Source organism: Oncorhynchus keta, chromosome 34 (genome assembly GCF_023373465.1).
Source record: "Oncorhynchus keta strain PuntledgeMale-10-30-2019 chromosome 34, Oket_V2, whole genome shotgun sequence".
NCBI classification, from domain to species: Eukaryota; Metazoa; Chordata; class Actinopteri; order Salmoniformes; family Salmonidae; genus Oncorhynchus; species Oncorhynchus keta.
This window is the reverse complement of record NC_068454.1, coordinates 30,319,636-30,333,939: the sequence shown is the minus strand read 5'-3', so window position 1 is coordinate 30,333,939 and position 14,304 is coordinate 30,319,636. Positions and strand designations below refer to the sequence as shown.

The following is a 14,304-nucleotide window of genomic DNA, read 5'->3' as shown; positions in this document are numbered from 1 at the left end:
GGCGGCAGGGTAGCCTAGTGGTTAGAGCGTTGGACTAGTAACCAGAAGGTTGCAAGTTCTAATCCCTGAGCTGACATGGTATAAATCTGTCGTTCTGCCCCTGAACAGGCAGTTAACCCACTGTTCCTAGGCTGTCATTGAAAATAAGAATTTGTTCTTAACTGACTTGCCTAGTTAAATAAAGGAAAAATACATGTCTACAGCTGTATTTCACAGACCCTCAGCAAATAGTTATTTGCTTTTACAGGTGGGAACTATTCAATTCTCAAGTTTATTTTAATGCCCATGGGCATTTTTCTATCTTATAAACCCTAGTCATCAGCATTGAGTCCTGAGGTTGGGCCCTGGGGACAATAATAACCTCTTTATTTAAAGTATTCTGGCCTTAACATCTCCAGAGCGTCCCAGGAGCCCTGAATAAATCCAGTGTTTTATTGTCTGTGTGAGAAGAACTTTAATTCCACCCACTGGTCCTCAGCAGAGACAATTTATGGTCTGTTGATGCTGCCGCCAGCCTGTCAACAGGGTTCTAAAACACAGTGCTGTTAAGCCTGTATGAACACTCCACTCCCAGGAACACACCAGGGAGCCATGGACAAAGAGGGAGAAGGGGGAGAGAGAAAATAGGGGAGAGAGGGGATTGAGAGGGAGGGATTGAGGGAGGGAGGGATTGTGAGAGATGGAGAGGGGGGATTGAGAGAGATGGAGAGGGGGGATTGAGAGAGATGGAGAGGGAGGGATTGTTAGGGAGAGGGGGATTGAGAGAGAGTGAGGGGAGGAGGGGAGAGGGGGATTGAGAGAGAGTGAAGGGAGGAGGGGAGAGGGGGGATTGAGAGAGAGTGAAGGGAGGAGGGGAGAGGGGGGATTGAGAGAGAGTGAACGGAGGAGGGGAGAGAGGGATTGAGAGAGAGTGAAGGGAGGAGGGGAGAGGGGGGATTGAGAGAGAGTGAACGGAGGAGGGGAGAGGGGGATTGAGAGAGAGTGAAGGGAGGAGGGGAGAGAGAGTGAAGGGAGGAGGGGAGAGGGGGGATTGAGAGAGAGTGAAGGGAGGAGGGGAGAGGGGGGATTGAGAGAGAGTGAACGGAGGAGGGGAGAGGGGGATTGAGAGAGAGTGAAGGGAGGAGGGGAGAGGGGGGATTGAGAGAGAGTGAACGGAGGAGGGGAGAGGGGGATTGAGAGAGAGTGAGGGGAGAGGGGTGATTGAGAGAGATTGAGGGGAGGAGGGGAGAGGGGGGATTGAGAGAGAGTGAGGGGAGGAGGGGAGAGTGGGGATTGAGAGAGAGAGTGAGGGGAGGAGGGGAGAGTGGGGATTGAGAGAGAGTGAACGGAGGAGGGGGGAGGGGGATTGAGAGAGAGTGAACGGAGGAGGGGAGAGAGAGTGAAGGGAGGAGGGGAGAGGGGGATTGAGAGAGAGTGAAGGGAGGAGGGGAGAGGGGGATTGAGAGAGAGTGAACGGAGGAGGGGAGAGGGGGATTGAGAGAGAGTGAAGGGAGGAGGGGAGAGGGGGATTGAGAGAGAGTGAACGGAGGAGGGGAGAGGGGGATTGAGAGAGAGTGAGGGGAGAGAGGGGTGATTGAGAGAGAGTGAGGGGAGGAGGGGAGAGGGGGATTGAGAGAGAGTGAGGGGAGGAGGGGAGAGTGGGGATTGAGAGAGAGTGAGGGGAGGAGGGGAGAGGGGGATTGAGAGAGAGTGAGGGTAGGAGGGGAGAGGGGGATTGAGAGAGAGTGAGGGGAGGAGGGGAGAGGGGGATTGAGAGAGAGTGAGGGGAGGAGGGGAGAGGGGGATTGAGAGAGAGTGAGGGGAGGAGGGAGAGGGGGATTGAGAGAGATTGAGGGGAGAAGGGGAGAGAGGGGATTGAGAGAGAGTGAGGGGAGGAGGGGAGAGGGGGGATTGAGAGAGAGTGAGGGGAGGAGGGGAGAGGGGGGATTGAGAGAGAGTGAGGGGAGGAGGGGAGAGGGGGGATTGAGAGAGAGTGAGGGGAGAAGGGGAGAGGGGGGATTGAGAGAGAGTGAGGGGAGGAGGGGAGAGGGGGATTGAGAGAGAGTGAGGGGAGAAGGGGAGAGGGGGATTGAGAGAGAGTGAGGGGAGGAGGGGAGAGGGGGGATTGAGAGAGAGTGAAGGGAGGAGGGGAGAGGGGGGATTGAGAGAGAGTGAGGGGAGAAGGGGAGAGGGGGATTGAGAGAGAGTGAGGGGAGGAGGGGAGAGGGGGGATTGAGAGAGAGTGAGGGGAGGAGGGGAGAGGGGGGATTGAGAGAGAGTGAGGGGAGGAGGGGAGAGGGGGATTGAGAGAGAGTGAGGGGAGGAGGGGAGAGGGGGATTGAGAGAGAGTGAGGGGAGGAGGGGAGAGGGGGATTGAGAGAGAGTGAGGGGAGGAGGGGAGAGGGGGATTGAGAGAGAGTGAGGGAGAAGGGAGAGGGGGATTGAGAGAGAGAGTGAGGGGAGGAGGGGAGAGGGGGATTGAGAGAGAGTGAGGGGAGAAGGGGAGAGGGGGATTGAGAGAGAGTGAGGGGAGGAGGGGAGAGGGGGATTGAGAGAGAGTGAAGGGAGGAGGGGAGAGGGGGATTGAGAGAGAGTGAGGGGAGAAGGGGAGAGGGGGATTGAGAGAGAGTGAGGGGAGGAGGGGAGGGGGGATTGAGAGAGAGTGAGGGGAGAAGGGGAGAGGGGGATTGAGAGAGAGTGAGGGGAGGAGGGGAGAGGGGGATTGAGAGAGAGTGAAGGGAGGAGGGAGAGGGGGATTGAGAGAGAGTGAGGGGAGAAGGGGAGAGGGGGATTGAGAGAGAGTGAGGGGAGGAGGGGAGAGGGGGATTGAGAGAGAGTGAGGGGAGGAGGGGAGAGGGGGATTGAGAGAGAGTGAGGGGAGGAGGGGAGAGGGGGATTGAGAGAGAGTGAGGGGAGGAGGGGAGAGGGGGATTGAGAGAGAGAGTGAGGGGAGGAGGGGAGAGGGGGATTGAGAGAGAGTGAGGGGAGGAGGGGAGAGGGGGATTGAGAGAGAGTGAGGGGAGGAGGGAGAGGGGGATTGAGAGAGAGTGAGGGGAGGAGGGGAGAGGGGGATTGAGAGAGAGTGAGGAGGAGGGGAGAGGGGGATTGAGAGAGAGTGAGGGGAGGAGGAGAGGGGGATTGAGAGAGAGAGGGGAGAGGGGGATTGAGAGAGAGTGAGGGGAGAAGGGGAGAGGGGGATTGAGAGAGAGTGAGGGGAGGAGGGGAGAGGGGGGATTGAGAGAGAGTGAGGGGAGGAGGGGAGAGGGGGGATTGAGAGAGAGTGAGGGGAGAGGGGGATTGAGAGAGAGTGAGGGGAGGAGGGGAGAGGGGGAAGTAATCACAAAGTCTACGTATTTATCACTGGTGCAGAATGTTTTTGCTGTTAACGGACTCTCCTCTGGCAAAACCCCAATATTAAAAGCATTTATATTTCTCTCTCTATCCCTCTCTCACTCACTCTCTCTCTCTATCCCCCTCTCTTTTACACATTCTTTCCCTCTCTCCCTCTTTCTCCCTCCTTCCATCTTTCTCCTTTTTCCTCCTTCAGCCTTTATTTGGGCAGGCAGTTTGTCTTAACCGGCCTCACACCCTCCCAGCTCCCGAAATGCTGACAAACTTTCCCTCTTTTTTCAGTGAGGTTGTACTGTCTGCTCTGCCTTCTCCTCTCTCTCTCTCTCGCTCTCACACCTCTCTCTCTCTCTCTCTCTCTCTCTCTCACACCTCTCTCTCTCTCTCTCTCTCTCTCTCACACCCTCTCTCTCTCTCTCTCTCTCTCTCTCGCTCTCACACCTCTCTCTCTCTCTCTCTCACACACCTCTTTCTCTCTCTCTCTCACCTCTCTCTCTCTCTCTCTCTCTCTCTCTCACACCTTTCTCTCTCTCTGTCTCTGTCTCCTGCTACTACGTGTGCACTGTAGTTTAGTATCAGTGAGCTGACCATCACCCCCCCTTCCCCCATAGGACAGTAGAAGAGGGATAGAGGAAGGACTTCGCAGCAGACAGGAGCAGACAGGAGGACAACTCAGACAGCCATCTTTCTGCTTCTGGACGTTTCAGCCCTCCCCAGCCCTCTAGCACGGTGCTAATTGGATCCTGAGCTGTGATTAGCGTGTAACGCTACGCTAAACTGGGGGATTTATCTGGCCAAAGGTTTATGATGAACCACGGCCGGCACGTCAGAGCAGCCCAGCGCAGGCTGGAGGGAAGCCCCAGGGACAGAGCCTCTCTTCTGGGATGAGGAAGCCTTGAAGCTGGCCTGTCCCCTGGGGGGTACTATACTGTACAGTCATTCAGGAAGCTGCCCGCCATTTGCATTTCAGACGTCCCCAATATGCCTATTGGCTATGACAGCTTACATTTCTAATCAGAATATTTCCACAACCTGTCTGTCTGTCTCTGTCTTGTTTACAATTATGAGGTCATGATTTGCAGTTAAACGGAAAGTGATAACTGCTGTCTTTATGACGTTCTATTAAAAGGCCTAGTAAAGGACAGCAGGTTTACAGCTCTCACAATCCCTTTTAAAATGTCCATTAAGCCCACTGGCGAACTCTGGAGATTTATCACAAGCTGTCTATCGACAGCCAAGCCACATTGTTTTATCGTTTGGTTTATTTTTGCCGGTCGCTCTGTTTAAAATTTAACAGCCCGTGTTTTGTTTTGAGGCTTCGCTGTTTTGATATAGTGTGCCATGTCACAGGTAAAAGAGGACGGTGAATTAAATATCTTGGGTTGGTGTCAGAACCATACAGAAGCCCCCCCCCCACACTCACACACACACACACACACTATAAAACCAGTGTTGGGGAAGTTACTCTGAAAATATAGTTTACAAAGCTACCAATGACTTAAGTTCATTTACACTACAGCTATCCTTGAGAAAAGTATACTTTACTTATGAGCCCGTAAGTCAGCATTTCTCTGTAAGGTTGTGTTTGTTGTATTTGGACAACATGTAGTTCGCTAATCTCCCCAAAACTGTGCAAATCCCACATTCCTCTCTATCAGCAGACACCATCACATGTAGACTCTTAGAAAAAAGGGTTCCAAACGGGTTCTTTGCGTAGGGATAGTGTTTTACCAAGAACCGTTTTGATCTGAAGAACCGTTTTTGAAAGACAAGGGTTCTTTGTAAGGCAAATGGTTCTACCTAGAACCTTTAACAATCCTAAGAACAGTTTTTGGAAGAAAGGGTTATTTGATGATTCTTTGGAAGGCAAACATGATTATTTGGAAAGCAAGAAGGGTTCTACATTAAGCCATATATCATATTTCCCAGCATGCTCTATTGCAGGGTGATTTTCAGAATTGTTTGTTTTAATATCTGTGTTTTTGCATGTACACTCATTGGGCGGCATGTAGTCTAGTGGTTAGAGCGTTAGACTAGTAACCGAAAGGTTGCAAGATCGAATCCCTGAGCTGACAATGTAAAATGCTGTCGTTCTGCCCCTGAACAAGGCTGTTCCTAGGCCGTCATTGAAAATAAGAATTTGTTCTACTTAAATAACGTTTTTTTATTTTACCCCATTTTCGTGGTATCCAATTGTTTAGTAGCTACTTACTATCTTGTCTCATCGCTGGTGCGCAATGAGACCGGCCAACCCAGGCGACGCTAGGCCAATTGTGCGTCGCCCCACGGACCTCCCGGTCGCGGCCGGTTACGACCGAGCCTGGGCGTGAACCCAGTGTCTCTGAAAGCACAGCTGGTGCTGCACCCTTAACCACTGTGCCACCCAGGAGGCCAAATATTTTTTATTTATTTTATTGGTTGATCTGTTAGTAATTTGACTTATTGCACATGTGACTGAGATGGTTATTCCAGTTTAGAGGATTGAGGTAGTCTCAGTATTTAATCTGCCCTACACTGGCAGTCATTGTGAATGCAGGTTGCGGGTGATAAAACATTTCACTTATTGGCTATCCTAACCCTGGCTGGATTCCAATAGGAATTAAACATCACTTTGCAAACCAGCATAATGTGACTTGCAGGCCTGATGTGGCCTGAAAAGCAGAAGCAAAACAACTTCTCAAGCCACATAATGTGACTCTGTAAAGGGATCTACCTAGCACCAAAAAGGGTTCCCTTATGGGGACAAACTGAAGAACCTAAAATGGTTGTTCGGATATCCCCATAGGAGAACCCTTCGAAGATCCCTTCGAAGAACCCTTTTTGATTCCAGTTAGAACCTTTTTGGTTCCATGAAGGACCTTTTCCACTGAGGAGTGGAAAGAGGGTTCTCCTATAGGGACAGCCAAATAACCATTTTAGATTCTGGACAGCACCTTTTTTTGTACGATTTACAGTGTAGACTAGTGGGTTTAGCGTACTGTCCACACTGTGTGTGTTTGTGTTTTTGCATGCTTGTATGTGCGTGCATGTGAGAGAGAAAGAAACGGAGAGAGAGCGGGATTACCCCCAATCTCTTTATCTAAAGAATTCCTATGAGGCCCATTGTTACAGTAAACTGGCATGAGTAAGGTGAGCAGACGGGACGGTTGGCATGCCCTGCCCTGCGGTGATGTTTGTACTGCAGGGTGGCTCCCCTTTTCTCTCTGGTAAACCCGTCCTCCACTGCCCCTCTCGCTCACTGCGCTCGTCAAAAACCGTCAAGTCAGCATTCTTTTCAAGCTGACGCATTTTCGTAGTCTTAAGAGCTTACATGGATGGCTGGCTTTCATCGCTGTGTGTGTGTGTGTGTGCGCGTGTGTGCGTGTGTGTGCGTGTGTGTGTGTGTGTGTGTGTGTGTGTGTGTGTGTGTGTGTGTGTGTGTGTGTGTGTGTGTGTGTGTGTGTGTGTGTGTGTGTGTGTGTGTGTGTGTGATTTCTTCACTGTAATTAATGAGACCAGGTCCAGGGTAAACTCTTTCAGCTGAAGGCATTTTAGCTTTGAGGTGTGCGCCCTGAGGGTGGGTGTGTGTCCTCGGGCCTGACTTCTGGCTTACTGTAACGGAGGGTAATTGGACCTCAGATCTGCACCATGCTCTTAGATATTATCCTCCTCTAAGAAAGAGATCTGCTTTACAATGAATTATTATGCACATCCACCTGGCTTCTTAAGTGTGAGTGTTTAGCCTGTCTGTCTGTAAGCAGCATTATGTGTCTGAGTAAACAGAATGCACACTAACAGTGCTTGGTGAGGCAGCTAAACGTTTCAACATGTTATGCTTGCCAGGTCTTCACCCTCTCACTTACCACTCATTTAAAGCTATGGTGCGGCAGAAGCGTTCCCATCTCTCTGATGTCACCACAACAACAAGACCACAACAAGACCAGGATCCCTTCCCATAGCCTCTCTCTCCCTCTAGCTCTGAGTCAGGCCATCTCTGATGCAGGTTGATACAATATGTCAGCTCAGCACTGACTCCTAAAACACCTTCCCCACTGCAGGACTTGGCTCGGGCTTGGCTGTGTGTTCTGTAACAACACAAAGTAATGCTTAGACCTCGTAGCTGAAACACCAGAGGCCCCAATCAAATAAACCAAGGGGGCTGGTGCCAAGAATATAATTCTCTTTCTTTCTCTCTGCTAGCTAAGGGGGCTGTAAAGAGGTAGTACAGGCAGGAAATAGGGAGCATATAGTTCAAATAGTATCTGAGATCTTTCAAATACTTCAAGCATTTGCTTTAGCCTGCCTGGAACTTGTTTGTACTTTTCTATTGGTTCTACAGCAACAGACCAGCTCAATCAAGTGTTTGAAATTATATGAAATACTATTGAACCCAGGTCTGCGAGGGAGGCAGTCAGGAGTTGGTACAGGGCAGTAAGGACTGATGTGTTTATTACAATAAGTTCTCTCTTTCTCTCTATTTCTCTCTCTTTTCTCTCTTTCACTCTCTTTCTTTTGCTCTCTCTCTACACTTTTAGTCTCTCTCTCTCCCTCTCTCCAGCTCTCTCTTTCACTCCCCATCTTTCTCTCACTCCCTCTCACTCCCTGTCTCCCATGGCCTAACTTCATCATTAACAGGTTTAGATTTAATTACCCCTCATTAAGCTCCTGTTTTACTGGGAACTTGCATATTTCATCGATGTTTGGTTGCTGCACGGCTGTATGTGTGTGTGTGTGTGTGGGGGGGCACTGAATTGTTTACCTCTAGTCAGACGCTCCTTAGTTTAGGAATCGCAGGGGTACGGGCTGTGTGCCTGGAGGGAGAGTGAGTTTATTTGTACATGGTTTAGTGGGCCAGCCTCACTGACTGCTCTCTCTCTATCCTTCACCATCTCCCTCTCCCTATCCCTCCCCCGCTCCTCCATCTCTCTTGCCCCCTGTAGGCTATGCCTGGAGGCCCGGGACCCATACTGTGGCTGGGACAGGAAACAGAGGCGATGCACCACCCTGGAGGATAGCTCTAACATGAGCCAGTGGAGTCAGAACATCACTGTGTGTCCGGTAGGTGCCAACAGGGACCCCCAATTCCCCCTACCCCACTCGTTTTGTTATTTCCCTAGGTGTCAATATTGTCACTGGTAAGCCCCTGGGGCTGCCTGCGTCACTGCTGGCTGTCTGACAACCTAGAACCACTCTGCCTGGTCTCTCCTGGGGACTCTGGTCATATACAGTACAGTAGTAGTCTGACAGTTTAACATTGTAACATTTTGTTTTGCCTTGGGGACTCAGTTTGTCCAGGTCGCCCTTGGAAAATATATTTAGCCTCAGGTGTCTTTCCTGATTAAATAAAGGTAAAATAACAGTTTTCCTGTGTCAAGGTTATTGTCACATGATTAATGATATCCAGTTAAATTCCCTGACACTCTTATCTCTCTCTCTCTGCCCTGTGTGGATTTTCAGCTGAGGAACCAGATCACCATTGGCGGCTTTGGACCCTGGGCAGCGTGGCAACAATGCAGCAACGACGACGGCGAAGGCACCAGCACCTGTCTGTGTCGCTCCAGGGAGTGTGACAACCCTCCAGCTCGCTGTGGTGGGAGGAACTGTGAGGGACCCACCATCGAAGTCTCCAACTGTTCCAGGTATGTAAAACAAATAGGTATTTATATAGATCCTGATTGGAGGATTGCGTATTTCCTGCTTCTTCCCTCCTTCCAAAGCAGGATTTCTGGAAAACCTGGTAATTAGGGGAAAGTTACAGGAATTTTGCCACCCTAACCACCAAACACCATCTCATTTAGGGTGTGAAATAACAACCCATTCCCTATATAGTGTTCTACTCATGAACTCTGGTCAAAAGTAGTGCAGTACATAAGGGATAGAATGCCGTTTCAGACGCAGCCTCATATGTCTGTCTGTCTGGAAGTGGCTATTGAAAATTGAGAAATGCTTTCAGAGGAACAGAGCACTTAAGCAGATTGAAGAATGTGTTTCTGGTGTCACATTTAGCTCCTGAGCAAGTGGTTTTGCTTCCCTCTCAGAATCCCAAATTAGGACCATATTCATAAGTGTGTTGAGTGCTTAAAGAGATTGAACGGAATCTTAAGCACTTACAAATTTGTACTTCTATAATGCATATTGTAGGGCAAATATCTTTGGTATAAAAAATTCTGTAATCTTCTTTCGTTTACCTGGAATATTGGAACCGTTTTCTTACCTGAAATTTTTTATTTTAGATTCAAATAAACGTTTTACTCTGTACTCATCAAGCCATCGTTTCCATTTGGAGTCATTGTACTTATTGGATGTACATCTCAATCTTGAAACTGGTTTCCCCACGGCGCTACAGGATTCTTTGAACCTCCTATAACATCACATTTCTGTTGCCGTAGAAACGGAGGCTGGACCCCCTGGTCGTCATGGGGACAGTGCAGCACCACCTGTGGAACGGGGTTTGAGATGCGCCAGCGCTCCTGCAACAACCCGTCGCCCCGTCACGGTGGTCGCGTGTGTGTGGGCCCCGTCAGGGACGAAAGGTGAGAGGAGAGGGGGAGATGGCAGGTCTATTTGTGAACAAATGTTGGTTATGTAATACTTTTATCTTATGTAATTTTTTTGCTGACTAATGAACGTGTTCGCTTGACTCAAAAGAGCAAAACTCTCAAACATGTATAGGTGATTTACTAAGAAAGGACATTTATGATTAATTTATGAGACGTGTTTTGCACTTTTCAGTAACAGTATTGGCATGATGGTCTTAGGTAAATATCAGCCCTCTTACACACGCCAGTGCCTCTCACCGTGTAAGGCAGAAGATACATTTACATTTCTTCCAAAATAGATATCAGTTTCTACCCTCCCGTCCCGTCTCCTCTCCTCCCCTCTCTAGGTTCTGTAACGAGGGTGTGTCATGTCCCCAGCCTATCTTCTGGTCCCCGTGGGGTTCTTGGACTAAGTGCAGTGCTGAGTGTGGAGGTGGGGTCCACTCCAGGGTCAGGAGCTGTGAGAATGGGAACAGCTGCCCAGGCTGCGCACTGGTAAGATATGGATGGACGGACAGACGGATGCATGCGCACGCACACACACACACACACGCGCACACACACGCGCACACACACACACGCACGCATGCACGCACGCACGCACACACACACACCTCTTGGCTCACAGAGCTCTGGACCTGTATGTGAGCCTGAGAGGCGCCCCTTAGCCCTTCCAGTCCTCAAAGTGCGCTTTTTGTTGATGGTAGAATTTAACCAAAAGGTTTGTAAAGTTAGTTACACATTGGTTGTTGTTGTTGTTCTGAACCTACTGCCCGCATGCCGTTGTTAAATTCTCATCTGTTTCAGAACCATAAAGTTGTGTGTCTTGATTGTTGACCAAGGACCATTCATCAGCACAAAGGACTGTGTGAATATCCAGATTAGTGACCAGAAAGAATTCCCTCCACTTTTTCCTGGAATAAACAGAAAGGTCTACATTTATCATCCATATAAAATACAGTTTATCTACTACTGACTCATCTTTACCAGAACTATAATAGGCTACCAGGCAATTGTATTGATACTTTTCATAATTCAGATAGGCCTAATTTAGGTGGTACTGGCGATGTGTCTAAAGATAAGCAGCTGTAACATCGCACTGACTTCAGTATTATGGAATTACGATGTAACATATTCTGGCAAATTTATGAAGATATTTGTGAGGAAGCACAGGTCTACTCGGCAGCCAACATGCACTCTGCAGGCAGGCTGCCCTCCAAAGTGATGGAGCGGTACGGACACAACATGCTTTCCATCAGATCCTGCAACATTCACTACAAGTAGGTGTAGGATTTTGCTCTGGTTGACCTGGCCTCCACAATCACCCGACCTCAACCCAATTGAGATGGTTTAGGATGAGTTGAACCGCAGAGTGAAGGAAAAGCAGCCAACAAGTGCTCAGCATATGTGGGAACTTCTTCAAGACTGTTGGAAAAGCCTTCCAGGTGAAGCTGATAGAGAGAATGCCAAGAGCGTGCAAAGCTGTCAAAGCAAAGGGTGGCTACTTTGAAGAATCTCAAATATAAATATATTTTGATTTGTTTAACACTTTTTTGGTTACTACATGATTCCATATGTGTTATTTTATAGTTTTGATGTCTTCACTATTAATTTACAATGTAGAAAATAGTAAAAACTTTCTTAAAATGTATTGGAAACTATGGCCCTGCTCTGGACTCCGGAGAAGTGAGATAATATATCGCTCGTTGATATTGGCTGCTAACATGAATGACTTTCAGCACCAAATGCAGGTGTAAAAGGCAGTTTATTTCTGTAGCCTATCTTGCATTTTGAAAATAAATCACAGTTTATGGCTGGCTACATTTGCGCATACAATTGTGTGCACACTTCCATGTGCATGTGCGGGGGTCGCATGTTTTGTAACACTCTTTTTTGGGAGTCGCAGTTCAAAAATTAAAATGAAAACACTGGGATACATGTTACTGGCAACAAATCTAGTTGGGTTGGATATAGTAATAATAGGCTACAGTATTTCTTACAATCTTCTATTTTGGCTGGAATTGTGTTGGTCATTGTTAATAAATGCAGCATTTACCCCCAAAAAAAAATGTTTTGCCTGCGCTGAACATAACGGACTAGTAAAGTCCCAGTGCACTATTTTTGTAAAGAAATGTAATGTAAACTAAATGTATTTGAGTGTTTACCAGGATTTGTAACTTGAGTCTGATAATTATATGTACAAAACAGTTCATTTGATACTTGTGGAATATAAAAAATACTTGCTTGATATAGGTTTTCAGTTTCTTTAAATACTTTGCAAATGCAAATTATTTATTTTTTTGTTATAATTTTACCCCCTTTTTCTCCCCAATTTCTTGATATCCAATTACGATCTTGTCTCATCACTGCAACCGGCTTGGGGAAAAGCAAAGGTTGTGTCATGCGTCCTACAAATCATGACACTCTTCTTAACACCTGCTCGCTTAACCCAGAAGCCAGTCACACCAATGTGTCAGAGGAAACACAGTTCAACTGAGGACCAAAGTCAGCCTGCTGGTTCCTGGCCCACCACAAGGAGTTGCTAGAGCCAAATAAACCCCTCCCAGCCAAACCCTCCCCTAACACAGACAACACTGGGCCAATTTTACACCGTCCTATGGGATCGAACTCCAGGCTGTAGTGACGCCGCAGCACAGTGCCTTAGACTGCTGCACCACTCAGGAGGCCCACAGCTTATTTCTATGTGAGAACTGAAATGGTCTATTCATTCCTTTTCCATAGACACTCTTATCCAAAGGAATGTACAGTAGTGAATGCATACATTTTCAGACTTTTCATGCTGGTCCCCTATGGGAATTGAACCCATAACCCTAGCATTGCAAGCACCATGCTCTACTAACTGAGCCACATCATCACATTATATCCTCACAAACCACCTGATGCCTCAATGTACTCAATTACTGTATTATACATTGTCCATCACCATGAAGAAAAACAATCTACAGGTACAAACCTAGATGACCACATTAAGTGGTTTGTAAGGATGGTAGATTAATACTGCACAAACACATTTTTTAAATGTTATTTGATAAAGGAAAATACACTGCTCAAAAAAATAAAGGGAACACTTAAACAACACAATGAAACTCCAAGTCAATCACACTTCTGTGAAATCAAACTGTCCACTTAGGAAGCAACACTGATTGACAATAAATTTCACATGCTGTTGTGCAAATGGAATAGACAACAGGTGGAAATTATAGGCAATTAGCAAGACACCCCTAATAAAGGAGTGGTTCTGCAGGTGGTGACCACAGACCACTTCTCAGTTCCTATGCTTCCTGGCTGATGTTTTGGTCACTTTTGAATGCTGGCGGTGCTTTCACTCTAGTGGTAGCATGAGTCTACAACCCACACAAGTGGCTCAGGTAGTGCAGCTCATCCAGGATGGAACATCAATGCGAGCTGTGGCAAGAAGGTTTGCTGTGTCTGTCAGCGTAGTGTCCAGAGCATGGAGGCACTACCAGGAGACAGGCCAGTACATCAGGAGACGTGGAGGAGGCCGTAGGAGGGCAACAACCCAGCAGCAGAACCGCCACCTCCGCCTTTGTGCAAGGAGGAGCAGGAGGAGCACTGCCAGAGCCCTGCAAAATGACCTCCAGCAGGCCACAACTGTGCATGTGTCTGCTCAAACGGTCAGAAACAGACTCCATGAGAGTGGTATGAGGGCCGACGTCCACAGGTGGGGGTTGTGCTTACAGCCCAACACCGTGCAGGACGTTTGGCATTTGCCAGAGAACACAAAGATTGGCACATTCGGCACTGGCGCCCTGTGCTCTTCACAGATGAAAGCAGGTTCACACAGAGCACATGTGACAGACGTGACAGAGTCTGGAGACGCCGTGGAGAATGTTCTGCTGCCTGCAACATCCCCCAGCATGACCGGTTTGGCGGTGGGTCAGTCATGGTGTGGGGTGGCATTTCTTTGGGGGGGCCGCACAGCCATCCATGTGCTCGCCAGAAGTAGCCTGACTGCCATTAGGTACCGAGATGAGATCCTCAGACCCCTTGTGAGACCATATGCTGGTGCGGTTGGCCCTGTGTTCCTCCTGGGTTCCTCCTAATGCAAGACAATGCTAGACCTCATGTGGCTGGAGTGTGTCAGCAGTTCCTGCAAGAGGAAGGCATTGATGCTATGGACTGGCCCGCCCGTTCCCCAGAACTGAATCCAATTGAGCACATCTGGGACATCATGTCTCGCTCCATCCTTCAACGCCACGTTGCACCACAGACTGTCGAGGAGTTGGCGGATACTTCAGTCCAGGTCTGGGAGGAGATCCCTCAGGAGACCATCCGCCACCTCATCAGGAGCATGCCCAGGCGTTGTAAGGAGGTCATACAGGCACATGGAGGCCACACACACTACTGAGCCTCATTTTGATTTGTTTTAAGGACATTACATCAAAGCTGGATCAGCCTGTAGTGTGGTTTTCCACTT

General features: G+C 48.5%; 1 protein-coding gene across 1 annotated transcript in view; it reads left to right on the top strand.

Annotated features, from left to right (window-relative positions):
- Positions 1–14,304, top strand: part of LOC118366653 (semaphorin-5B) — a 151,674-nt gene that overhangs the window by 100,102 nt on the left and 37,268 nt on the right. The window contains exons 13-16 of the mRNA XM_052492643.1: positions 8,247–8,364; positions 8,764–8,945; positions 9,696–9,839; positions 10,193–10,340. Coding sequence (XP_052348603.1) covers positions 8,247–8,364; positions 8,764–8,945; positions 9,696–9,839; positions 10,193–10,340 — 592 coding nt within the window. The remainder of the gene's footprint in view (positions 1–8,246; positions 8,365–8,763; positions 8,946–9,695; positions 9,840–10,192; positions 10,341–14,304) is intronic.